At 40.3% G+C, this 27,944-nt stretch overlaps 2 protein-coding genes across 3 annotated transcripts in view; one reads left to right on the top strand and one right to left on the bottom strand.

Annotated features, from left to right (window-relative positions):
* Positions 1-27,944, top strand: part of WWTR1 (WW domain containing transcription regulator 1) — a 212,967-nt gene that overhangs the window by 19,003 nt on the left and 166,020 nt on the right. The window lies entirely within an intron of this gene.
* On the bottom strand, positions 225-629 carry LOC116481132 (mitochondrial import receptor subunit TOM7 homolog). The gene is given in 1 exon segment (XM_032173824.3): positions 225-629. A coding segment is annotated over 1 exon segment (168 nt). The 5' UTR covers positions 594-629; the 3' UTR covers positions 225-425.

Raw genomic sequence — 27,944 nt, 5'->3', positions numbered from 1 at the left:
ATCTTGTCTCTTGTACAACTACAAGTTCATGATTACTATCTCATGTTGTCTTCTGACATTTGAATTCCTGGTCTTGATACCTGCTTTTTCCCTCTGAAAGCTTGTTGGATTTTCTCCTATTTATAAGGGTCTGACATTTCACAATGGTCTATTTTCATCCATCATCTAGGTATTTTGGGGGCGCTATCAATCTGGCAGCTCACATCCTTTGTTTTTGTTTTTTTTTTAACATTGTTAAAAACATTTATTCTGATACATTCTATCATAAGTTAGTACAAGTTCCACTCTGCTACAGATGCATCTGTGAAGAGCCTTGTGCCATCCAACTAGTGACTGAATGATGTCCCATCTCTTATCCGAGCCAGAGCACACATCTTCCATGCTGTCCGCTGATTGCCTCCAAATCCAGAAGACCAAATAATCCTTTATCCCCAAAGTAGGCTCAAAACAGTTGGTTCAGGCATTCCAGGATCTGCACCCCTCTTAAATCCCAGGTAAATCACAAGAGGGATAAAGCCTCAGCGAATGGCAAACTGGCCCCCCTTGAAGAGCTGCTGTAGTCTCTGCTTGGCCTCTTTGCTCAGCTTCACCATGGCGACGGCTGTGTGGCGCAGGGAGGACCCCTTACAGCAACCCACATCCTTTGGTTTGATTTATTGATTTATTGTGAGCTCCTCCCCATCAATTTTTCTGTTCTCTTTCTCTCTTTCTGGAACTCCTGTTTATTGAAATATTGTACCTGGTAGACTGATCCTCTGATTGTTTTTTCTTTCCTATTGTCCTTTTCTTTGTCTTTTAGCTTTATTTTCCTAGTTTCTCAACTTTATCATATAAACCATCTAAGTTTTAAAATTCCATTATTATGTTTCAAATTTCTAACAGTTATTTTTTGTTCTTTTTATTTCATCCTATTCTTATAACATCTTTTTACTTCTCTGAAGATATTATTAGCTTTTTTAAAGGCTTTTATTTCCCTGCATATTCTCAAGACTGTTTCCTCTCTAGTTTTTTTGTTTTGTTTTTCGTTGTTTGTTGTTTTTTTCTTTCTTTTTTTTTTTTTTTAACTTTTGTGTGTTCTGTCTCTGTCTTCTCTGGTAGAGGCTTTTTTCAGATGTCTGATAATTCTGGCCCTTCACTTACATTTTAGAGCTGATGGACACCTCTGTGCCATGGATGAAGCTTGTTACCTTTTTGTCTTTAGAATGATCAGTCTGGGCCATTTCTATGGGAGGGGGACGTCTTTGTCTTTAGGTCTTTTTTCTTGGTCTGAGCAAGTTTTCTAGAAGGTAAATGTCTCCTCTCCTTCCTAGAATGGTTCCTTATGCTGGCTGCCTCTGTTCTGGAGGTTGAATTTGCACTGAGAATAGTGCTTCATTATATAAGCCTTTTTTCAAATCTGTCTGCTTTCAGCATAATATTCCCACTCTTTATCATGCCTAGTGTCCTAGCTCTGGCTTAGAGACCCTCTATTATATCTTCTGCAGCAGTCACCAAACTGCATTTGGGAGGGAGGCTTTTGGGGTAGCCTACCCTGGGAAATGGCTTGCTTCTTGGTTTCCCTTGTGCTGATTTAGAATTTAGCCTTCTCAGTTTGTTACGTGATGTACAAAGTATCCTGTTTTTTAGCTCTTAAAATTTTGTTGCTGTCATTATTTTCTCCCCCTTTTAATTTGTTAAAATCGTTTTATTTTTATATTTTAAAATCGTTTTATTTAATAGAGGTTTGGGGGTAAACACATTTGTTCAATCAGACATCTTTAATCAGCATTTTTAAAAAGATATTCTTGGCCAGGCACAGTGGCTCATGCCTGTGATCTCAGCACTTTGGGAGGCTGAGGTGGGAGGATTGCTTGAGCTCAGAAGTTCAAGGCTGCAAATGAGCCATGATCATGCCACTGCACTCCAGCCTTGGTGACAGAGGGAAAGCCCATCTCAGAGGTGTATCAGTCTATTCTTGTGTTGCTATAAAGGAATACTCAAGCTTGGTGATTTATAAGGTAAAGAGGTTTATTTTGGCTCATGGTTCCACAGGCTGGATGAGAAGCATGCGCCAGCATCTACTTCTGATGGGGCCTCAGGAAGCTTCCAATCATGGCAGAAGGTGAAGGGGAGCTGATGTGTCACATGGCAAGAGAGGGAGCAAAAGAGACAGTGAGGAATTGCTAGGCTTGTTTTAAACAACCAGATCTCTTGTGAACTCATACAGTGAGAACTCACTCATTATGTCGAGGACAGCACCAACCCTCTTATGAAGGATCCACCCCCATGATCCAAACACCTCCCAAGAGGCCCAACTCCAACACTGGAGGTCACATTTCAACATGAGATTTAGAGAGTATAAACATCCAAACCAAAATGAGGGTGGGGAGGAGATATTCTTAATGTAATACGTTTTTTCTGAAAAATTAGATTTTCTGTGCCAGAATCCCAAATCTAAGAACTCTAAGATAAAGTAATATGCCTGAGAATAGCTTTGTAAACGTGTTCATTTAATTTCTAACTGGGTTTTAATATTTTGGCCATCATAACTGTTGTGTGGTAAATATTTCTGTTTGTTGGCAAAACTCTTTTGGGTTTTTCATCACCTTTCATGTCGTTATAGATGTAAACAACATGTGTGCTCCAGATGGACTCTGAAATCCAGGCTCCCACTTTATGACACACTCCTCTACAACACCAGAGACTCCCAAACACAAGTCCTTATATTGACTCATTTCAGCTCACATCCTGGCGACTCTCAAGAGAGAAACCTCAGAGTGACTAAAATCTCTATAATGAGAAGACATGTACATTCAGTATCTATTTTGGTAGGAGATTTTATATTCAGCCTTCTTTCTGTAGAGTGAGATGTGGAGATTTGGACTTAGGGTGGGGTGGAGAGTAACAAGATAAGCAAGGAATTAACTCCATAGTAAATGTTAACACTTTCTACATCTTTAACCCCAATTTTATGTGCCAAAGCAAGAATCCCCACAACTGACACCTTCCTGGCAGATCTGACCTCAGGAAAGGCAACTCAGGCAGCTATTTGAGTGGGCCTGGACTGTGTGGGCCTGTGGCCAGTCTCACAACAAAACAGAATCAACAGCCTTGCAGTCTCAGAAATGCAGTGATCGGCCGGGCGCGGTGGCTCACGCTTGTAATCCCAGCACTTTGGGAGGCCGAGGTGGGCGGATCACGAGGTCAGGAGCTCGAGACCACGGTGAAACCCCATCTCTACTGAAAATATAAAAAAAAAAAAAATTAGCCGGGCGTGGTGGCGGGCGCCTGTAGTCCCAGCTACTGGGAGAGGCTGAGGCAGGAGAATGGCGTGAACCCGGGAGGCAGAGCTTGCAGTGAGCCGAGATCGCGCCACTGCACTCCAGCCTGGGTGACAGAGCGAGACTCTGTCTCAAAAAAAAAAAAAAAAAAAGTCTCAAAAAAAAAAAAAAAAAAAAACTTAAAATGATTTTTGGCCTCTATGGTCAAAGGAGAACTGATCCTACTTGTTATTTCATAGATGGAAAAAATCCATTTGCCAATCAGGATGCGTCTGATACTCCTCTTTTTTTTGTTTCAAGAGTAAAGTCAAGAAAAGCTGCTTTTTGAAAGTCAAAGAATCACAGTAGTTGTTATTTCTTAGTGCTTACTATTTGCTACATGCTTCACGTACATGGTCTCATTTAATCTTCTCGAACAATTTTCCTGTAATATTATTACAACCATGTTGAATCTGAAAAAAATAATAATAATAAGGCTTAGAGATGTTGAGTAACTTACCTAAGGTTACCAAATTAGTAAAGACTGAACTGGGATTTAAAAGCCAGGTTTGTAGAATTTTTCTCCAAAACCCAGAATCTCTGCATTGAGCCAGCCTGCCATTCTGAGACAGACAACGTTCATAACACTTGCATATTGTTTGTACAGTGTTCATTTTTTAATGTAGGGCACATTTCATACATACCAAGAGGAATCATATGCTTATTCTTGCTAGTATATGGCAAACTTGTCCATTCTATAATACAAATATGACTGATGACTGCTGTCATCAGTCCAGCAAATCACATTTCATCACAGGTACACAGATGACAAATACAGAGTGCAGAAGGGGTCCAGCTGAAGGTGCTGCTTGCCTGGGCTGTCTTTTTTTTTTTTTTTTTTTTTTTACATCTGCCACTTCATTTATTTTATTTGCAGGAGGAGTTGAAACAAATTTTAAGGGAGATTTTCATTTTCCCCCTAAACATGAATCATTCAAGTAAAACCAACTTAACTATAGAAATGCAGCAAAGGGGAAAGCAGCACAACAACCCAAGAGGCAAAGGCTGGGGGTAAGGAGTGGGTGCAGTCTGCATATAACATATGCATAAATGCCTTATGATTCACCTGCTCAAGACTGCCTCCCCAGAAAGCAAGAACAAGGGCCCATTTTAAGAGGATGTTTCCCCCAAAACATCTGAGAATGGTTCAATTTAAACAGCTTACGGTTAAAAAGACAAAAAAGAAAACAAAACTAACCAAAGAAACTCCAAAAAACCCCATGAACCACCCAGCCATAGCCACCTTCATTAATCGATCATAGGAGTTTCATTTTATAAAAAGATAAATAAAAAATATTCAAAAAATATTTTATCATCTTATATTTGTAAAGATAATAGAATTCATAAGTTTCTTAGAAAACAGACCAGACACTGCCCTCCAGTTTCCACCCCATTGCTGGGAGGATCAGCAGAACTAGAAAGTTTGGGATACTGGAGCTGCTGGTGGAGAATGGGAAGTCCAGCCCAGAAGAAATTAGGAAATAGGGCTCAGGGGCACGTGAGGTGTGGTTAGGAGCAACTCCAGGTGATACATGGCTGCGCGGAAAAGGGGAACACAAGGTGATCAGAAAGGCCTTAAGCTCCTCCTTGACATACAAAACCGATTTTTACAAAGATCCAGGCAGTTTGGTCCCACACTAAGATGAACACTTCAAAGTTTATTCACATGCTTTACTTTCTCTTTAAGAATCATAGTTTCCCAAATTAAATTAAAATTAAATTCTAATATTACTACATATGCCTAAAAAAAGAAAAGAAAAAAAAAGAAAGGCTTTTAAAATCAGGACAGGGGAGAAGAGATTGAAAATCATCAAATTAGTCCTCTTAGCTCCAAATGAAATGGAATTAAGAACAAAAACTTCTGGGCCTACCGCACTGATTGCAGCTGCAGCTTGCAATGGCACCTTGGGCTGTCATTTCATCTAAAACAATCACTGCTCTGTAGAAAGACTGCAAAGGCTTGGAGTCCTGTGTTTCAGTCCTGGTGTTGGTACTAACCAGTTGTATTGGGCTTGTTACCTATGAAGAAAACTCACTTTTGTTAAATGCCCAGTGTGTATTGGGCACAGCTTTCTTTTTTAATTTATGTGGTTTTCTTTAGAAGCCCATACATGTCCGAGGGTTATGAAGGATGCTAAAGTTAGACTCTTCCACCCATGGCCCCCAGCCTGTGATCCCCTTCCCAGTGTTATCTATTGTTACCAATTTTGCATAATACTTCTAGAGTACCAGGAACTTTAAATATATTATGTCAGTTAAGTTTCCTGGTTATTGCTTCAATTTAATTTAATTTAATTTAATTTAATTTTTTTGTCTTTTTTCAGGATTTAGCGCAGGAAAGGGAGGCTAGCATATGTACTCAGTCTGCATATTTGCTCCAGTTTTTAACCCTATTTTACAGTTTCTGAAATTGAGCTTAGTAGCTACTTGCAAATAACTAATTAGTAGTGGAGCTAAGATTAATTCACCCTTTCTGTACTCACTGAATAATTATAATGGTACCATGCTAGGTTTTGAGGATGGGATCGTGAGGCATGTAGATCCTTCCTGTCAGTCTAGTGGAGGGGTTTTCTTTTTTTTATTAATTCCAGGGCTGGTCTTGAACTCCTGGGCTCAAGCGGTCTTCCCACCTCAGCCTCCCAAAGTGCTAGGATTACAGGCCTAAGCCACCTTGCTCAGCCAAGTGAAGAAGTTTTAAAAAGTAAACAGATAAGCTACTGCTTCCACTGTCACCACGTGATGTGCCTGCTCCCATCTTGCCTTCTGCCATAACCAAAAGTTCCTGAAGCCCTCACCAGAAGCTGAGTAGATATTGGTGCTATGCTTGTATAGTCAGCAGAACTGTGAGCCAGTTAAACCTCTGTTCTTTATAAATTGCCCAGTCTCTGGTATACCTTTATAGTAATGCAAAAGTGGACTGATACAGAAAATTGGTACTGATGAGTGGGGTGTAGCTATAAAGATATGTGAAGATGTAGAAGTGGCTTTGGAACTGGGTAACAGGCAGAGGTTGGAAGAGTTTGGAGGGCTCAGAAGAAGACAGGAAGATGAGAGAAGGTTTGGAACTGCTTCAAGGCTGGTTAAATGGTTGTGACCAAAATGCTGATAGAGATATTGACAGTAAAGTCCAGGCTGATGAGGTCTCAGATGGAAATGAGGAAATTATTGGGAACTGCAGTACAGGTTACCCATGTTACGCCCTAACAAAGAGCTTGGCTTTATTGTGTTCATGCCCTAGGGGTCTGTGGGAGTTTGAACTTAAGAGTGATGACTGGCTGAGCACAGTGGCTCATGCCTGTAATCCCAGCACTTTGGGAGGTCAAGGCAGGCAGATCACCTGAGGTTGGGAGTTCAAGACCAGCCTGACCAACATGGAGAAACCCTGTCTCTACTAAAAACACAAAATTAGCCAGGCATGGTGGTGCATGCCTATAATTCCAGCTACTCAGGAAGCTGAGGCAGGAGAATCGCTTGAACTGGGAAGGCGGAGGTTGCAGTGAGCCAAGATCACACCATTGCACTCCAGCCTGGGCAACAAGAGCGAAACTCCATCTCAAACAAACAAACAAACAAACAAACAGTGATGACCTAGAATATCTGGCAGAAGAAATTTCTAAGCAACAAAGCATTCAAGATGTGCCCTGGCTGCTTCTAATCACCCACAGTCAGATGCAGCAGCAAAGAAATGACTTAAAGTTGGAACTTACATTTAAAAGGGAAGCAGACTGTAAAAGTTTGGAAAATTTCTAGCCTTGCCATGTGGCAGAGAAAGAAAAAGCACTTTCAGGAGAGAAACACAAGCAGGCTGCAGAGTAACCACTTGCTAGAGAGATTAGCTTGACTAAATGGGAGCCAAGTGCTAATAGCCAAGACAATGGGAAAAAAGCCTCAAAGGCATTTCAGGGATCTTCTAGGAAGCCCCTCCCATCACAGGCTCAGAGGCTTAGTAGGAAATAATAGTTTCAGGGGCCAGATCCGGGACATCACTACTCTGTGGAACCTCAGGACACTGCTCCCCACATCCTGGCTGTTCTGTCTCCAGCCTTGGCTCAAAGGGGCCCAGGTACAGCTTGTGCTGCAGTTCTGGAAGGTGTCATCCATAAGTATTGGCAGTTTCCATGTGGTGTTAATTCTGCAGGTGCTCAAAATGCAAGTGTGAAGAAGGCTTGATGGTTTCCTCATAGATTTTGGATGTATGGAAAAGCCTGGGTGTCCAGGCAGAAGCCTGCCACAGGGGTGGAGCCGCTAGAGAGAAACTCTACTAAGGCAATGCCTAGGGGAAATGTGGATTCTGATCCCCACCACAGTGTCCCCACCAGGGCACTGCCTCGTGGAGCTGTGGGGAGGGGCCCACTGTATTAGTCTGTTCTCATGCTGCTAATAAAGACATACCTGAAAATGGGTAATTTATAAAGGAAAGAGGTTTAATTGACTCACAGTTCAACATGGCTGGGGAGTCCTCAGGAAACTTACAATCATGGCAGAAGTGAAACAGACACATCTTACATGGTGGCAGGTGAGAGAAGTGAGAACCAAGTGAAGGGGGAAGCCCCTTAGAAAACTATCAGATCTCGTGAGAACTTACTCACTATCATAAGAACATTATGGGGGAACTGCCCTCGTGATTCAATTATCTTCACCTAGGCCTGCCCTTGACACATGGGGATTATTACAATTCACGATGAGATTTGGGTGGGGACAAAGAGCCAAACCACATCACCCACCATCCTCCATATTCCATAATGATAGATTCACTGGCAGCTTGCACCTTCTGCCTGGAAAACATGCAAGCACTCAACTCCAACCTGTGAGAGCAACCACATGGGCTGCATCCTGCAAAGCTATGTGGGCAAGGCTGCTCAAGGCCTTGGAAACCTATCCCTCACATCAGGATGCAGGACATGGAATCAAGGATTATGTTGGAACTTTAAGATTTAATGCCTGCCCTCCTGGGTTCCAGACCTGCGTGGGCCTATTACCCCTTTCTTTTGGCCAACTCCTCCCTTTTGGAATGGGAATGTTTACCCAATGCCTGTACTACCATTGTACCTTTGAATTCAATAACTTATTTTTTATTTTACAGGTTTATAGATAGAAGGAACTTGGTCTTGAGTTTCAGATGAGACTTTGGACTTTTGGACTTTTGAGTTAAGGCTGGAACAAGTTAAGACTTTAGGGGACTATTACAAAGGCATGATTGTATTTTGAAATGTGAGAAGGACATGAGATTTGGGGGTGCAGTGGCAGAATAATATAGTTTGGATGTTTGTCCCTTCCAAATCTTATGTTGAAATGTAATCCCCAGTGTTGGAGGTGGGACCTGGTGGGAGGAGGTTGGATCATGGGGCTTTGGATAGTGTGGACATATTAACAGTATTGATTCTTCCAGTCCATGAACATGGAATATATTTCTATTTATTTGTGAACTTTTCAGTTTTTTTCATTAATGTTTTATAGTTGTCATGATCCCTCATGAATGGCTTAGCATCATCCCCTGGGTGATGAGTGAGTTCTCACTCTGGTATTTTACATGACATCTGTTTGTTCGAAAGAGTGTGGCACCTTTCCCCTCTCTCTTGCTCCTGCTCTTGCCACATGACATGCCTGCTGCCACTTACCTTCTGCTATGATTATAAGCTTCTTGAGGCCCTCACCAGAAACTGAGCAGATGTTGGTGCCATGCTTGTACAGCCTGTAGAATTGTGAGCGAATTAAACCTCTTTTATTTATAAATTCCCTAGCCTCAGGTATTCCTTTATAGCAATACAAAAATGAACTAAAATAGCTATCATGTGCTGTGGTTCTTACTGGAGTACCATCAACTTAACTTACAGCACTGAGGAAAGCTGTTAGAAAAAGTGACCTCCATACTAAGACATCAAGAATGAGCAAGGAGTTAGCCACGTGAAGGGGAAAACGTGAGAGGATGGACAGAAGACTAATCTTAAGCCTGATGTTTTGGGAGCTTTCAGGGTGACTGGAACTGTTGTGGGAGTGTGCCCAAGGTGACTGGGGAGGGGTAAACTGAAGACTGAGTAGTTCAGATATTGTAAAGCCTGTGAAGATTTAGTAGGGGAGTGATGTGATCACATTCTAACTATGGGATGGAGAATGGATTCAAAAAGGCCATGCTGGTTGAGAGGCTGCCACAGGGGAGAACCCATAGCAGCCTGAGTCAAGGTCAATGCTGAGGTATTTGGGAAGTAGAACCAAAAGACTTTCAGGGACTCGTATGCAGTAATGATTATGAGAATAGATTCTGTAACCACCAGGTATCTTTGCCCTGTTGTTTGCTGATAGCAGAACCATTGGACATTGAATTGCTTGTGATATTTTACAGGGCATTATTATAACCTTTTTAAATATCACTTTTCTCATTTGCAAGATGGGAATAAAAATGGGGTCAAAATGGGGATACTATTAGTACTTACCTTGTAAGGTCATCATAAGAACTAAAAGAGAATTCCTGTAAAGGTTTTAGTGTAGTTCCCACATATATTAAGCATTTAGGAAATCTCAAGGCAAAGGGAGGAGCCAAGCATGTCTTTCCAGGTACAAGCTTGGGCATCTAAGTGTTTGCTGGTGCCAGTCTCTGTGTTGAGGAGCACAGAAAAGGGGACAGATTTGGAGGAAGGTGATAAACTCGGTCTGCATTTGTTTGAGTCCAAAGCCCACATCTCTCCACTACACCAGTTTCCTTAAAGACACTGCCACTTCCTGTCTGTGTGATCTTTTTTTTTTTTTTGAGACGGAGTCTTGCTCTGTTGCCCAGCCCGGAGTGCAGTGGCACGATCTCGGCTCACTGCAAGCTCCGCCTCCCAGGTTCACGCCATTCTCTTGCCTCAGCCTCCTGAGTAGCTGGGACTACAGGCACGTGCCACCATGCCCGGCTAATTTTTTGTGTTTTTAGTAGAGACGGGGTTTCACCGTGTTAGCCAGGATAGTCTCAATCTCCTGACCTCATGATCCACCTGCCTTAGCCTCCCAAAGTGCTGGGACTACAGGCATGAGCCACCGTGTCCCGCCCCCTGTGTGATCTTTTAAAAAAAAATATATATATATATTTTTTTTTTCTTTTCTTTTCTTTTCTTTTCTTTTCTTTTTGAGATGGAGCCTTGCTCTGTCACCCAGGCTGGAGTGCAGTGGTATGATCTCGGCTCACTGCAGCCTCTGCCTCCTGAGTTCAAGCAATTCTCCTGCCCCAGCCTGCCGAGTACCTGGGATTACAGGCGCCTGCCATCATGCCCAGCAAATTTTTGTATTTTTAGTAGAGATGGAGTTTCATTATGTTGGCCAGGCTGATCTCAAACTCCTGACCTCAAGTGATTCGCCCGCCTCGGCCTCCCAAAGTGCTGTGATTACAGGTGTAAGCCACTGTGCCCATCCCTTTAATAATTTTTTTATTTTTAATTTTTATGGGTACATAGTAGGTATATATATTTATGAAGTGAGTGAGATATTTTCATACAGGCATACAATGAGCAATAATCCCATCAGGGTAAATGGGGTATCATCACCTCAAACTTTTATAATTTCTCTGCGATATAAACATTCAGATTATACTCTTAATTATTTTAAAATGTACAATAAATTATTGTTGGCTGTAGTCACCCTGTTGTGCTGTCAGATACTAGATCTTATTCATTCTATCTACCTATATTTTTGTATATATTAACCATCCCCACTTGCACCCACCTTCACCATCTTTCCCAGCCTCTGGTAATCATCGTTCTACACTCTATCTCCATGCATTCAATTGTTTTAATTTTTACCTTTCACAAATGATTGAGAACATGCAAAGTTTATCTTTCTGTGCCTGGCCTATTTCACTTAATGTGTTCCAATTCCATCTGTGTTGCAAATGACAGGATCTTATTGTTTTTATGGCTGAATAGTACTCCATTGTGTATGTGTACCATATTTTCTCTATCCATTCATCTATTGATGAACACTTAGGTTGATTCCAAATCTTGGCTATTATGAATAGTGCTGCAGTGAACATGGAGTGCAGACATCTCTTCGATATACTGATTTTCTTTATTTTGTGTATATACCTGGCAGTGGGATTGCTGGATCATATGGTAGTTTTTTAGTTTTTTGAGACACCACCATACTGTTCTGCATAATTGCTGTATTAATTTACATGCTCACCAACAGTGTATGAGGGTTCTCGTTTCTCTGCATCCTTGCCTTATTGCCTGTCTTTTGGATACAAGCCACTTTAACTGGGGTGAGATGGTATCCCATTTTGTTTCGGTTTGCATTTCTCTGATGATCAATAATGTTGAACACCTTTTCAGGCACCTGCTTGCCATTTGTATGTCTTCTTTTGAGAAATGTCTGTTTAGATCTTTTGCCCATTTTAATTGGATTATTATTTTTCCCCATTGAGTTATGTATTAATCTTCTATTTATTAATCCCTTGTTAGATGGATAGTGTGCAAATATTTTCTCCCACTTCACTTTGTCTTTTCACTTCATTGATAATATCCTTTGCTGTCCAAAAGCTTTTTAACTTGATGTGATTCAATTTGTCCATTTTTGCTTTGGTTGCTTGGCCCAGACCAATGTTCTGGAGAGTTTCTCCTATGTTTTCTTTTAGTTGTTTTATAGTTTCAGGTCTTATATTTAAGTCTTCCATTTATATTTGGTTTTTGTATATCAAGAGATAGTAATCTAGTTTTATTATTCCACAGGTGGATATCCAGTTTTCCCATCATCATTTATTGAAGAGACTATCCTTTCCCCAATGTATGTTCTTGGTACTTTGTTGAAAATGAATTCACTGTAGATGTATAGATTGATTTCTGGGTTCTCTATTCTGGGTTCTCTATTCCGTCCCATTGGTCTATGTTTCTGTTTTATGCCAGTACCTTGCTGTTTCAGTTACTATAGCTCTGTGATATAATTTGAAGTCAAGTAATGTGATTCCTCCAGTTTTGTTCTTTTTGCTCAAAATGGCTATGACTATTCTAGGTCTTTGGTGGTTCCATATACATTTAGGATGATTTTTTTTCTGTTTATGTGAAGAATGTCATTGGTATTTTGATAAAGATTGCATTAAATCTGTAGATTGCTTTGGGTAGTGTAGGCATATTAACAATATTGATTCTTCCAATCCATGAACATGGAATATATTTCCATTTATTTGTGTCCTTTTCAACTTTTTTTGTCAATGTTTTATAGTTGTCATGGTAGAGATCACCACTTCTTTCGTTAAGCTTATTTCTAGGTAACTAATTTTATTTGTAGTTATTGTACATGGGATACTATCTTGATTTCTTTTTCAGATTGTTTGCTGTTGGCATATAGAAATGCTACTGATTTTTTGTATGTTGGCTTTGTATCCTGAAACTTTATGAAATTTGTTTATTAGTTCTAATAGTTTTTTGGGGGAGTCTTTAGGTTTTTCCAAATATAAGATCATATCATCCGCAAACAAGGATAATTTGACTTCTTCTTTTCCAATTTTTTGTGCCCTTTATTTTTTTCTCTTTTATGATTGCTCTAGCTAGAACTTCCAGTAGTATGTTGAATAACAGTGGTGAAAGTGGGGCCATGCACGGTGGCTCACACCTGTAATCCCAGCACTTTGGGAGGACTAGGTGGGTGGATCACCTGAGGTCAGGAGTTCACGACCAGCCTGGCCAACATGGCAAAAACCCATCTCTACTAAAAAATACAAAAATTAGCTGTGTGCAGTGGCAGGCACCTGTAATCCCAGCTACTTGGGAGGCTGAGGCAGGAAAATCACTTGAACCTGAGAGGCAGAGGTTGCAGTGAGCTGAGATCGCACCATTGCACTCCAGCCTGGGTGACAAGAATGAAACTCTGTCTCAAACAAACAAACAAACAAACAGACAAACAAACAGACAAACAAACAGTGGTGAAAGTGGGCATCCTTGTTGTATTCCCAATCTTAGAGAAAAGGCTTTCAGTTTTTTCCCATTAAGTGTGATACTAACTGTGGGTCTGTCATATATGGCTTTTATCGTGTTGAGGTATATTCGTCAACACATTACCCAGTTTGTTGAGGGTTTTCATCATGAAGGGATATTGAATTTTATCCAATAGTATTTCAAGATTAATTGAAATGAGCAGATGGTTTTTATCTTTCATTCTGTTGATAATGATGTATCACATTGTTTGGTTTGCCTATGTTGAATCATTCTTGCATCCTTGAGATAAATTCCACTTGGTCATGGTGAATTATTTTTTAATGTGTTGTTGAATTCAGTTTGCTAGTATTTTGTTAAGGATTTTTGCATCAATGTTCATCAGAGATATTGGCCTGTAGTTTTCTTTTTTTTCCTTTTTCCTTTTCTTTTTTTTTTTTTTTTTAATGTGTCTTTGTCTGGTGTTGGTATCAGGGTAATACTGACCTCATAGAATGAGTTTGGAAGAATTCACTCCTCCTCTATTTTTTGGAATAGTGTGAGTAGGATTAGTATTAGCTTTTCTTTTTAATTTTTTTAATTTTTTCTTATTATCCTTTAAGTTCTAGGGTACATGTGCACAACATGCAGGTTTGTTACATATGTATACATGTGCCATGTTGGTGTGCTGCACTCATTAACTCATCATTTACATTAGGTATATCTCCTAATGCTATCCCTCCCCCGTCCCCCAACCCCACTTTTTTTTTTGAGATGGAGTCTTGCTCTGTCACCCAGGCTGGAGTGCAGTGATGCGATCTCGGCTCACTGCAAGCTCCGCCTCCCGGGTTCATGCCATTCTCCTGTCTCAGCCTCCCGAGTAGCTGGGACTATAGGTGCCCGCCACCACGCCCGGCTAATTTTTTGTATTTTTAGTAGAGACGGGGTTTCACCGTGTTGACCAGGATGGTCTCGATCTCCTGACCTCATGATCCACCCGCCTCGGCCTCCCAAAGTGCTGGGATTACAGGCGTAAGCCACTACGCCCGGCCTTCTTTTTAAATGTTTTGTAAAAATTAGCAGCGAAGCCATGGAGTCCCAGATTTTTCTTTGCTGGCATACTTTTTATTATAGCTTTGATCACATTATTGTTTTGGTCTCTTCAGGTTTTGAATCTCTTCATGGTTCCACCTTGGTAGGTTGTGTGTGTCTAGGAATTTATTCATTTCTTCTAGGTTTTCCAATTTATTGGCATATAGTTGCTCCTAGTAGTCTCTAATGATCTTTTGAACTTCTGTGGTATCACTTACAATGTCTCCTTTTTCATCTCTGATTTTATTTATCTGAGTCTTCTCTCTTTTTTTCCAAGTTTGGCTAAAGGTTTGTTGATTTTGTTTATCTTTTCAAAAAAAAAGAAATTTTCATTTTATTGCTCTTTTGTATTTTTTTAATTTCATTTTTGTTTATTTCTGCTCTGATCTTTGTTATTTCTTCTACTAATTTTGGGTTTGGTTTGCTCTTGCCTTTCTGGTTCTTTAAGTTGCATCATTAAGTTGTTTATTTGAAGTTTTTCCTCTTTTTTGATGTAGGCATTTATTGCTATAAACTTTCACTACTGCTTTTGCTGTATCCCATAGGTTTTGGTATGTTGTGTTTTTATTTTTATTTGTTTCAAGAAATTTTTTCTTTTTAAAAAAATTTTTAGAATTTTAAATTTTTTCTCAATCAATGCCATGCCAGCATTTCAAGAAATCTTTAAAGTTCTTTCTTAATTTCTTCATTGATTCACTGGTCATTCAGGAGCATTGTTTAATTTCCATGTGTTTATATAGTTTTCAAAGTTCCTTATGTTATTGATTTCTCATTTTATTCCATTGTGGACACAGAAAATACTTAAAGTGATTGCAGTGTTTCTGTAGCCTAATAAATGGTCTGTTCTTGAGAATGATCCATGTGTTGACGAGAAGAATGTTTATTCTGTAGCCATAGGATGAAATGTTCTGTAAACATCTACTAGGTCCATTTGGTGTATAGTGCAGATTAAGTCTGATGTCTCTTTGTTGATTTGCTGTCTGGATGATCTGTGCAATGCTAAAAGTGGGGTGCTAAAGTTTCTAGCTATTATTGTATTGGGATCTATCTATCTCTTTAGCTCTAATAATAATTGCTTTATATATCTGGATGCTCCATTGTTGAGTGCATATATATATTTATAATTGTTGTATTACCTTGCTGAATTGATGCCTTTATCATTATATGATGACCTTCTTTGCCTATTTTTATAGTTTTTGACTTGAAATCTATTTTGTCTAAGTATAGCTACTCCTGCTTTTTTCATTTCCATTTTCATGGAATGTCTTTTTCCGTCCCTTTATTTTTAGTCTGTGTGTGTCTTTATAGGTAAAGTGTGTTTTGTGTAGGTAACAGATAATTGGTCTTGTTTTTGTATCCATTCAGCCACTCTATGTCTTTCGATTGGAGAGTTTAGTTCATTTACAATCAATGTTATTGTTGGTAAGTGGGGACTTACTCCTGCCAGTTTGTTGTTTTCTGGTTTTATCTCCCTTCTTTTCGGTCTTCCTTTTTGTGAAAATGATTTTCTCTGGTAGTATGTTTTAATTTCTTGCTTTTTATTTTTTGTGTATCTGTTGTGGGTTTTTTAATTCAAGGTTACCATGAGGCTTGCAAATAACGTCTTATAACCCATTATTTAAAACTGGTAACTTAACTCTGATTGCAAAAACAAACAAACTAACAAGCCAAGGGAAAACTAATAAAAACTATACTTTTACTTCATCCCTGCCTCTTACTTTTAACTCCTTGTTGTTTCTATTTCTATCTTATTATACTATCTATATCTTAAAAGTTATTGTAGTTATTATTTTTGATAGGTTCATCTTTTAGTATTCCTACTCAAGATATAAGTACTTTATACACCACAATTGTAGTGTTATAGTATTCTGTATTTGTCTGTGTACTCACTATTACCAGTGAGTTTTGTATGTTCAGATGATTTATTATTGCTCATTAATTCCCTTTAGCATTTCTTATAGGACAGGTCTGGTATTGACAAAATCCCTCAGTTTTCATTTATCTGGGAAAGTCTTTATTTCTCCTTCATGTTTGAAGGATATTTCCACAGGATATAGTTTTCGAAGATAAACATTTTTTCTTTCAGTACTTTAAATATGTCATGCCACTATTTTCTGGCCTGCAAGTTTTCCACTGGAACTCCTTTATGTGTTACTTGTTTGTTTTCTTTTGCTGCTTTTAGGATCCTTGACCTCTGGGAGTTTGATTATTAAATGTCTTGATATGGTCTTATTTGGGTTATTCTTTTTTTTTTTTTCTGTCTTCTCTGCTTTTTTTTTTTTTTGAGATAGGGTCTCACTCTGTCACCCAGGTTGGAGTGCAGTGGCATGATCTCAACTCACTGCAACCTCCACCTCCTGGGCTCAAGCAATCTTCCTGTCTCAGCCTCCCAAGTAGCTGGGACTACAGGTGCAAACCACCATGCCCTGCTAATTTTTGTATTTTTGGAGAGATGGGGTTTCACCATGTTGCCAAGGCTAGTCTTGAACTCCTGAGCTCAAGTGATCCACCCACCTCAGCCTCTCAAAGAGCTAAGATTATAGGCGTGAGCCACCACTCCCAGCATGCCCTTGTATTTTCAAATAGCCTGTCTTGAAGCTCACTAATACTTTCTTCTGTTTAAGTTATTCTGCTGTAGAGAGACTCTGATGCATTCTTCAGTTTCTCAATTGAATTTTTCAGCTCCAGAATTTCGCCTTGATTTTTAAAATTTATTTCAATTTCTGTTAAACTTATCTAATAGGATTTTGAATTCCTTTTCTGTGTTACCTTGAAGTTCATTGAGCTTCCTCAAAACAGCTATTTTGAATTCTCTCTAAAAGGTCGCATGTCTCTGTCACTCTGGGATTGGTTACTCGTTCCTTATTTAGTTCATTTGGTGAGGTCCTGTTTTTCTGGATGGTCTTGATGCTTGTGAATGTTCATCAATGTCTAGGTACTGAGGAGTTAGGTATTTATTCTAATCTTCACAGTGTGGGCTTGTTTGCACTCACACTTCTCGAGAATGTTTTCCAAGTACTCAAAGGGAATTGAGTGTTGTGATCTAAGTCTTTGGTCACTGAAGCCATATATGCATTAGGAGGCACCCCAATCCCAGTAATGCCATCACTCTTGCAGACTTGTAGAAGTACTGCCTTGGTAGTCTCAGATAAGAACTGGGAGGATTCCCTGGATTACCAGGCAGTCTTCTATTCTCTTCCCTACTTTCCCTCAAATAGAATCTCTCTCTCCATTCTGAGCTGCCTGGAGTTGGAGGAGGGGTGACACAAGCACTCTTGTGGCCACCATTGCTGGGACTGTGCTGGATCACACCTAAAGCCAGTGAAGTACTGGGTCTCGCCCAAGGCCTGTGTCAATTATTGCCTGGCTATTGCTTATGTTTACTCAAAGCCTAAGGGCTCATTAGTCAAAAGGTGATGCATCCTGCCAGGCTTGTGTCTTTCCCTTCAGGGCAGCAGGTTCCCTTCTGGCCCAGGGTGGATCTAGATATGCTGTCTGGAAGCTAGGACCTGGAATTGGGAACTGTAGGAATCTATTTAGTACTTATTTAGTACTTTATTTTACTGTGGCTAAGCTGGTACCCACATTGCAAGAAAATGACCTTTTTATTCTTCCCTCTCCTCAAGCAGAAGTCTCTCTTTTCCTCAAGCAGAAGTCTCTCCCCATGTCCACCGCCACCACCATGAGCCCCAGGTCCATGGCAACAACTGCCTGGCTACTGCTGATGTTTATTCAAGGCACAAGGACCCTTTAGTAAGCAGGTGAATCCTGCCAGGTCTTGGTATCTCCGTTTAGGACAGTGGGTTTCCTTCAGACCTAGGGCAGATTTACAGATGCCATCCAGGAGCTAAGGCTTGGAATTGGGGACCTTAGGGGTCTGTGTGGTACTTTATTTTACCATGGCTGAGCTGGTACCCAAGTTGCAAGACAAAGTCCTTTTTACTTTTCCCTCTCCTTTCCTCTAGCAGAAGGTGTCTTTCCCATGGCCACCATAGGTGAGAATGTACTGGGTCACACCTAAAGGCAGCACTGCCCAGCTGTGTGATCTTGAACGAATTACTCAATATCATCATCTGCAAAATGGAAATGACAGTAAATAGTACCTTTCTCATATGATTGTTATGAGGATTAAATGAATTAACATGTTAACCTGGTATATTATTAGCTACTGTAATTGGTTGTAAAAGTGTGGATATACCTAATGGTACACTTTTTTAAAAATCTTTTTGCCTCTAATATCATGTTGAATGTCAGGCATGCCATCTCTTTTCAAATAGATTTAAACTAAAAACATTATTAAAGAAGAAATGAGAGATTGCTTTGGCTACAGGGTGAAGAAATGATCAGAGTCAGGGCAGGATTCACCAGAACAGCTACTCAGTAGTGAGTCTCCAGTTAGTTCTAGAGGCTATGATGCAGCTATCTCATAGATAAGCACAGGGGGCAAGTTGCTAGGGGAACCCAGGCTCTAATATTGCAGTTGAGTCTTAGTAGGTAAAAGGTAATATGGGTAAGATAATTGCTGCTGGTAGAACTCAATGAGAGGGAAGGCCTGGGGGAGACTGTCAGTAGTGAACCTGGGGCCTAGAGGCCACAATAAAAGTAATGCTTATTTTCAGTCCTGCAGTCTGTGGCTCCTTCAAACATATTCCTGAGGGCAAAAGGTAACTGACCTTAGGGTGAGGTAGTTGGACGACAGAGTATATAGGTAAAGCAAAGAAAGGCATTGTAGAGCTACACACAACATTTGCAAAGCCATAAAATGTGCAACAGATGTACTCAGAACTCCCATAGTTCAGAAGCGGGGTGGATAGCAATGAGAGAAGAGACCCCAGGAGAATGGAGAAGGGGCTAGATTATGCTGTCTTGTATGCTATGCATGGCAGCCTCTTTTTAGTGCCTGCTTAGTATTTATCTATCCCTCAGGGAATGTGACCCTATTCCCAGCTCAGGGGTAAATCCTGATAGTCTACAACAATCATAATAATCTATTGCATTTCCTAGCATTGGTTTAGGTGTGTGCGTGTAACCCAGTGTAGCCAATGAGACATAGAGAAAAGTTGCCTAGGAGGTCTTTGGGAAAGGTTTATTCACTCTATTATTTAATATATAGAGAGAGATGGTGTCTTGCTGTATGTATTGCCCAGGCTGGAGTGCAGTGGCTATTCATAGATATTCATAGGTATGACCATAGCCTTGAACTCCTGGCCTCAAGGGATCCTCCAGCCTCAGCCTCCTTATAGCCTTGGACTTCAGCTACTGACCACCATCCCTAGCTGGTTTCCTCACTCTTAAAGGATACCTAAGGAATAGACAGTCTCTTTTCTCCCACTGATGTTGATGTCTGAGATGTGATGCCTGGAAGTAGGGCTGCTATGTTGTGACCATGAATGGATCGAGCCTGAAAACCAAGCTCTAATACTCCAAGAATGGCAGAGCAGAGATAGAACAAACTGGAGTCATTTATGTCATTGTGGGGCACTACATCAACCAAACATAAAGGTGCTCTACTTGGTAACCTCTTGCTATTTGAGACAATAAATGTTTCCTATTGTTTAAGCCAATCTGAGATAGGGCTTTCTGTTACTTGTGGCTGAAGACAGGGGAATTGAAACAACATGCAAAGAAACTTAGCCTTACCATGTAGGGAACATGAGATCAAAAAAAGATCTTTAAGCAAGAAGTGACATCAGCATTTTTTTGCATTATGGACTAAGCAGTCTGTCAAATAAATTCACTATAACTTTAACATTTAAAGATACCCCAATTTGATTTTGTCCCATGATATAACAAATACCATATGTTATATTACATATGCCATATAGTTTGAAATAAATTTACAAACTGGAATTTAAAATGATAACGTCTACTCTGCTAATGATGTTGAGTATGTACTAGAGGAAATGAGAGTGAAGAAAAAATGATCAGTTAAGTCCATGAGAAGTAATGAGAACTTTAATGAGGAAGAATTGATGAATCAAGAAGCAATATCATCTGGACTTAATGATGACTGGTGGTAAAAGGGGAGGGTTACAGAATGATTCCAAAATGTTGGGCTTGGATTTCCAGGGCTCTATTTACCAGGAGAAGAGCCTGAAGAAGGTTTTGGTTGCAGTGACCAGAAACCTAATCAAGCTAGCTAAGGAAGGATACAGGAGTATCTCTCAGGGCCCAGAGCAAGAAGTTTCACTGGGCCTCAGCCAGAGTAGACTGAACCCTAGGGAACTGGACTCTACCTGTTCTGGGTGGTGGCATATGGTCTCTCATTTCTGCTTCTCTCAGCACATCAGCCTCATTTTCTCCAGACTGGTTTTCTCTGTCAGGTGTGGTGATCTTATAGTTATCCCAGCCCCAGCTTTCTTGGACCCAGCAGAGACTAACTCAGGTCTTCTATGTTTCAGTTCCAAACTCTCAGGAGAGAGACTCTAATTAGTCCATCTTCAATCAGGTGCCCATTCTTTGTCCTGAGAGTTCTGGTTGAACAGCTAAATTAGTGGTATATATGGCAATTCCTCCCAGGATTATAAGAGAGCATGTCCTCTAAAAGGGGATATGGGAATGGTGAAACAATAAATTGATGGAGGAAATGATTACATTTCAAGTATATTAGTGGCTACAAATGGTGAAACAGATAGGGATGGGAGCAAATGAGAAATTAAAATTTGAATATATTAATTTTGTGGAGCTCAAGGGACTGCCAATGGAAAATGTCTTTTAAGCAGAGATCTGAACTGAAGTTGGAAAGGTGACACCATCAGAATGTAGGTGGGAATAAAAAAAGAAAGAAGACTGGGTACAGTGGAGCACACCTGTAATCCCAACAATTTGAAAGGCAGAGGTGGGAGGATTGCTTGAGCCCAGGAGTTCAAAAGCAGCCTGAGCAACATGGTGAAACCCTGTCTCTACAAAAAATACAAAAAGTAGCTGGGTGTGGTAGCACGCAACTGTAGTCCCAGCTACTCGAGTGGCTGAGGTGGGAGGATTGCTTGAGCCCAGGAAGTTGGGCCTGCAGTGAGCCAGGATCACCCCATGGCACTCCAGCCTGGGTGACAGAGTGAAACACTGTCTCAAAAAGGAAAAAAAAAAAAGAATAATGAGATATGAGACAGACTTATCAGAAGGATCACATAGACTGAGAAGAGGAGAGTCAAGGTTTGCGCTACCAGACACACTGATTTGTTTTTATTTTATCTACTTTTAAAGTAATGAATAGTTCGATTTTTAGAATCTTGAAATGGTATTTATAAAGAGTTTCCTTCCCCACCGTGTCCCAGCCATACACTTCCCTTCCCTATAGGCGATATCATCATTTATATCTTTTCAAAGATCAGCTGGGCGTGGTGGCTGACGCTTGTAATCCTAACACTTTGGGAGGCTGAGGCAGAAGGACAGTTGAACCCAGGAGCTCAAGACCACCCTGGGCAACATAGCAAGACCCTGTCTCTACTTATGTGATTTTATATATATATATATTTTCTAAATAAAAAATGTTAAAAAATGATAATCTATGCATGTACCAGTAAATACCTTTATTATTTCTATGCCCCCCCCATATTTTTCAAACACAAATAGTAATATACCATTAACTTATTTAAACAATTCCTTAGTGATGGATGTTTAAAGTATTTTCAGCTTTTGCTATTGTGAACAAAACAACCATGAGTAACTGGAATGCAATTTTTTTTAAAGAAATGGGTGGAGAAGATAAACTAATGAAGAGCCTTGAGGAGGTCATCAATGGCTCTTGCTCCCACGGTGCCACTCAAACTACATTAACAGGAGCCATCAATAATCTCCACCCCAGCTCATCTCTCTTGGACATTGCATGCTGTCATGCTTCTCCCTTGGTTTTCCACTCACTTATCTACTCCTTGCCAGACCTCTGGCTCTTGTCTAAATCTATTGTGTTCTTTTCTTTTTCTTTTTCTTTTTTTATAAAGGCAGAATCTTGTTCTGTTACCCAGGCTGAAGTGCAGTGGTGCAATCTCAGCTCACTGCAACCTCCACCTCCAGGTTCCAAAGAGTCTCCTGCCTCAGCCTCCCGAGTAGCTGGGATTACAGGCGCATGCCACCATGCCCAGCTAATTTTTGTATTTTTAGTAGAGATGGGGTTTCACCATGTTGGCCAGGCTGGTCTAGAATTCCTGACCTCAAGTTATCCGTCCGCTTTGGTCTCCCAAAGTGCTGGGATTACAGGCATGAGCCCCTGTACCCAGCCTAAATATCGTAAGTGAGGCAGGGCAACTGTAAGAAGTTATTATGTGGTTACACCTCTGGAATCTAGAAAGGCCTTTAAGTGTAAACCCATTATGAAAACTAACAGTCTTACTAATAGGGATACATTAATATCATTCCTCAATATTTACTAGCCATGTGACCTTGGACAAACTCATTGACCTTTCTGAGCCTTACTTTCCTCACTTGTAAAATCAAAAGAATAATAGTATCCCTTTCATAGGGTGGTTGTGAGGATGAAATGAAAAGACCTATGTAAGCACTCAGAAATCATATTCGGCAGTCACACTCTTTGCAGAAGATAATGAAAAGCATTTCATAGTAACATCTCATTGCATTTCAGCTAATATAGAGCTATCCCCAGATGGGCACCTGGGAATTCCTTTCCCCATCTTTGTCTTTTTGTCTTTTCTATTTTACTCTATCTCACATCCCCCAGGGTCCATGCTTCATCCTGCCAGAGCCACAGGAGGTTCAAGGCCAAAGTCAAGTTGGGAAGACTGAAGGTGGCTTTCAGCTTTCCATGGTGGTTTCTGCAGACAAATAAATCTACTTCAATCCACTTTTATACTAAATTATCCTCTTTCTACCTAGGGTAGGGAGATCTCTGTCTCCCTGTAGTTTAATACAATAGGTGGAAGGATAAGGGCTAAGTAAGGAGGCAGATAATGTAAAAGTAGACTATACTTTTCGAAACCTTGGTAGTGAAGGGAAGAGAGACAGAAACACTAATAACAGGGTTAAGATTGCAATCATTTGAAATTTAGGCTTATTTACCATCTATTCGATATTGTATGTTGAATGATGCAGTCCAAGCTGGGGAAAATAGGCTTTTGTAGAGGAGTATGCTTCTCTTCTAGACCAGAGAGGTTGGCTCATTCTGGAGCACTCAAAGCAACCAATTCCAACTTCACCAAAGCAGAAGAACCAGCCTCTTAATAAAGAAATTCTTTGAAGTCCTTGGTGCCCATGGCCAATTTTTAAAGTCAAAAGACCTCAATACATTTTTGTTGTTTTTATCAATTTAATACATTCACTTACTATTATTATCTGCCTTCAAAAATATCTGACTTTAGGGATGACAGTTTTCACTATCCTGGGGAGTTAACCTTAAAACTAATAAGTGTCTCTATGGTGCAGCCAAAGTTACAAAGCCAGATTGAAGTCTGCAGATGCCAATGATGGTTGGTCTTTGTTTAACCACTAATCACTAAGAGACCTGACTCCCAGGGGTCTTAAATGTTAAGGTAGAAGACGGTGGATCAGTCTACAGTACTTACTTCCTGACAGCAAGTCAGAAAGTTGATCTTTTTTTACATTTAATTTAATTTTTATTTTACTGTAGTAAGGACATTTAACATGAGAGCTACCCTCTTAACAGATCTTTAAGTATGCAATACCATATTGTCAACTATAGGCACAATGTTGTACAGCAGATTTCTAGAACTTATTCATCTCACATAACTGAAACTTTAGCAACTCCCTGTTTTCTCTTCCCCTCCTTCTGCTTCTATAAATTTGACTATTTTAGGTTTTTCCTATAAGTGGAATCATGCAATATTTGTCCTTCTGTGGCTGGCTTATTTTACTTAGCATAATGTCCTTAAGTTTCATCTATGTTGTCACATGTTCAGGATTTCTTTCTGTTTTAAAGCTGCATAATATTCTATTGTGTATATACACCACATTTTCTTATCCATTCGTCTATTGATGAACATTTAGGTTGTTTCCACATCTTGGCTATTATGAATAGTGCTGCAATGAACAAAGGAGTGCAAATATTTCTTTGAGATCCTGATGTCAATTCTATTGGATAAAATTTCTTTTTTTTTTTTTTTTTGAGACAGTCTCACTCTGTCGCCCAGGCTGGAGTGCAGTGGCGCAATCTCGGCTCACTGCAAGCTCCGCCTCCCGGGTTCACGCCATTCTCCTGCCTCAGCCTCTCCGAGTAGCTGGGACTACAGGCGCCCGCCACCACGCCTGGCTAATTTCTTTGTATTTTTAGTAGAGACGGGGTTTCACCGTGGTCTCTATCTCCTGACCTCGTGATCCGCCCGCCTCGGCCTCCCAAAGTGCTGGGATTACAAGCGTGAGCCACCGTGCCTGGCCTGGATAAAATTCCTGAAATAAAGAACTCCCACAACTCAATAGCAAAAAAACTAACACCTGATTTTAAAATGGACTAAGGACTTGAATATACATTTTCTCCAAATAAAGACATACAGATGGCCAATGGGTATATTAAAAAATGTTCAATTCCACTAATCATCAGGAAAAGATAAATCAAAACCACAATGAGGTATCACCTCACTCCTGTTAAAATGACTGTTACCAAAAAGACAAAAGATAAGAGGTGTTGGTGAAGATGTGGTAAAATTGGAACACTTGTTCACTGTTGGTGGAAATGTAAAATGGCACAGCCACTATGGAAAACAGCATGGAGGTTGTTCAAAAAGTGAAAAATATAACTACCATATAATCAGCCATCTACTTCTGAGTATTTATTTAAAAAGTTGATCTTGATTGACAACCTGAAGTTAGAGAAAATGTGGGAAAACTCTTACATCACACATTCAGTCTCTTTGGATGGCAGTTTATTTAGATGTATCAAATTGTTTTGACCCAGCAATTCTACTTTTTGTACTGAAAGCTGTAAGTACAAGATGTACGTACAAGGTACTACAGATGTATGTTCTTTGCAGCATTGTTTGATAAATGTATCCATCTTTCACTAAAAATAAAACTGAAAGCAACCAAAATGTTTATAAGTATGGAACTGATTTTATATAATACAGCCACCAATATTACATAATACATATGTTAAAAAGAAAAATAATAGTCAATTTTTATTTTGGAGACAAGGCCTTGCTCTGTCATTCAGGCTGGAGTGAAGTGGCATGGTCATAGCTCACTGCAGCCCCAAACTCCTGGGCTCAAGCAGTCCTCCTACCCCAGCCTCCTGAGTAGCTGGGACTACAGGTGCATGGCATTAAGCCTGGCTAATTCTTTTTTCATTTTTTTTTTTTTAAATGGTGTCTCTCTGTGTTGCCTAGGCTGGTCTCAAACTCCTGGCCTCAAGTGATCCTCCCATCTCAGCCTCCCAAATAAGATTTTTTTTTTTTTTTGAGACAGGGTCTCACTTTGTCACCTAGGCTGGAGTGCAGTGGTGCAACGTTGGCTCACTGCAACCTCCGCCTCCTGGGTTCAAGCAATTCTTCTGTCTCAGCCTCCCAAGTAGCTGAGATTACAGGTGCCCGCCACCACACTGGGCTAATTTTTGTATTTTGAGTAGAGACAGGGTTTCGCCATGTTGGCCAGGCTGGTCTTGAACTCCTGACCTCAGAAGATCTGCCCACCTCGGCCTCCCAAAGTTCTGGGATTACAGGCATGAGCCACTGTGCCTGGCCCCAAATAAGCATTTTACATATATACCCTCATTTGATATTCACAACAGCTCTACATGTAAGGTAACCATACATCTTAATTTACCAGAACAGTCTCCATTTATAGCTGTCACAATATAATGATTAGTAGGGCCCCCTTCATTCTCAAAAGTACCTCTCTTGGACAGTAAATTGTTTGGTCACCTTATCTATGAGGAGGTTATTTTATTGAATAGCTGAGGAAAGGGAAGTGTTAAGTAACTTTCCCACGTTCACACAAGTAGAAGGAGAGACCAGAAGAGATTTACCATGATCTCAGAATACAGTTCTGAATTTCTTGGGGCAAAGAAATGTTGCCTGTCTCTCTAGGACACCATCGGCTTCCAATCAAAGCTTGAGAAATCAGCCCTGGAAAATTGGGAAATGATAATGGTAGGCTTGCAGATGGAAGGGAGGGTAGGACAGTTAAGTCTGTCCATTTCCTCATAAAAGTATATCATTATTCCACCTGAGAGGTTTTTATCATCAGCCCTAGGAGCTTGTCACTTTTCTTTGCCAACCTTTGGCTCCCTCTCAGGAATTAAGGCTTGGTTTTACCTTTCTGTGTTGGCATTTTACTTTTTTTTTTTTTCCACCATTCCATCTGTTCTCTTTCCTTGAACTCCCAACAGAGGTGATGCTTTGAGGGCAGGGGTAATCATGGGCATAATGATATTTATCTAACTTATCTATACTGTGCTAGGATCAGTCCAGCTAAACTAGGTAAATTCCTCTTGTGTTTACTGTTTTATTGGGAGCCAACTTATCTGGAAAGGCTGAACAGTACAGAGAAAAGAGACTAGAATTTCAGGAAGTTAGGACACTTCTTTGGGTTCATTGGTGAATATGCTGGCTGCCATATTGTTATCTCATATCATGCTCGAAATAACCCTAAAAGGTAGGCAGTATTGTCCTAATTTTCTGATGTGGAAATTATAAATCACATAAATATATCTCACTAAATTCAAACATGTGTATCCATTCTTAACTCTTCCTTAACTTGGTATCCCAAAATGTTCATCGCCAACCCAATAGAAGTCAGAGAGGAAAACAACAACCTTTACTGATTGCAGTTGAAATATTCTACTTTTATAAATTTTACAAAAACATATGGCCTTGGGCCAGGCGTGGTGGCTCATGCCTGTAATCCCAGCACTTTGGGAGGCCAAGGCGGGCAGATCACCTGAGGTCAGGAGTTCAAGACCAGCCTGGCTAACATGGTGAAACCCCGTTTCTACTAAAAATACAAAAAATTAGCTGGGCATGGTGATGCGTGCCTGCAATCCCAGCTACTAGGGAGGCAGAGGCAGGAAAATCATTCGAACTGGGAGGCAGAGGTTGCAGTGAGCTGAAATCACGCAGTTGCACCATTGCACTCCAGCTTGAGCAACAAGAGCGAAACTCCATCTCAAAAAAAAAAAAGGCTTGTGAACACGTTAATATAGTTCTTCCAGGACCTTGGAAAGTTCCCATGAAATTGAGGGTCCTGATGTTTAAGATTTATTAGTTTCATGAAAAATCTATAAATCCATTTCTGATAACGGAGATAGAATTTGGTAGATGAGGGAGAAATTCCTAACTTATGTGTCACTGGCAGCTGGTACATAAAGAAACTGATACTGTAAGCCTTCACAGTGGCAGGGTAGGGCTTGGCGACTTGCCTCAGGCTGTGGATCAAAGGGCTCCAGAGTGTGGGATCTAATGGCATAGATGGTGGTCCCTGCAGAGTAGGTAGTGAGCATGGTGAGTGATGTCTGCCACTCACTGCTTCCTGTGATTAACAGAACATGGCAATTAAGCAGAATGTACTACTGGCCATTATGGAAAAAGGGCCTGCAGAACTGCCAGGGGAGTTTTTGTTTCAGATGAAGGGAGGCTGACTTGGGGCTCCACAGTTCTAAGTGATGGCCTCAAACCTGTCTTTACATAAGTTGGCCACTTCTGTCTGTTTGTTGCCTAGGTACCCTCCTATTGGCATCCACTCTGGCTGCACAGTAATTATAATCACTGTGTATAAGTGT

The sequence above is a fragment of the Hylobates moloch genome, unplaced genomic scaffold, assembly GCF_009828535.3.
Source record: "Hylobates moloch isolate HMO894 unplaced genomic scaffold, HMol_V3 SCAFFOLD_13, whole genome shotgun sequence".
In the NCBI taxonomy this organism is placed as follows: Eukaryota; Metazoa; Chordata; class Mammalia; order Primates; family Hylobatidae; genus Hylobates; species Hylobates moloch.
The sequence above is the reverse complement of the archived record's forward strand: the minus strand, read 5'-3'. Positions and strand labels throughout refer to the sequence as shown.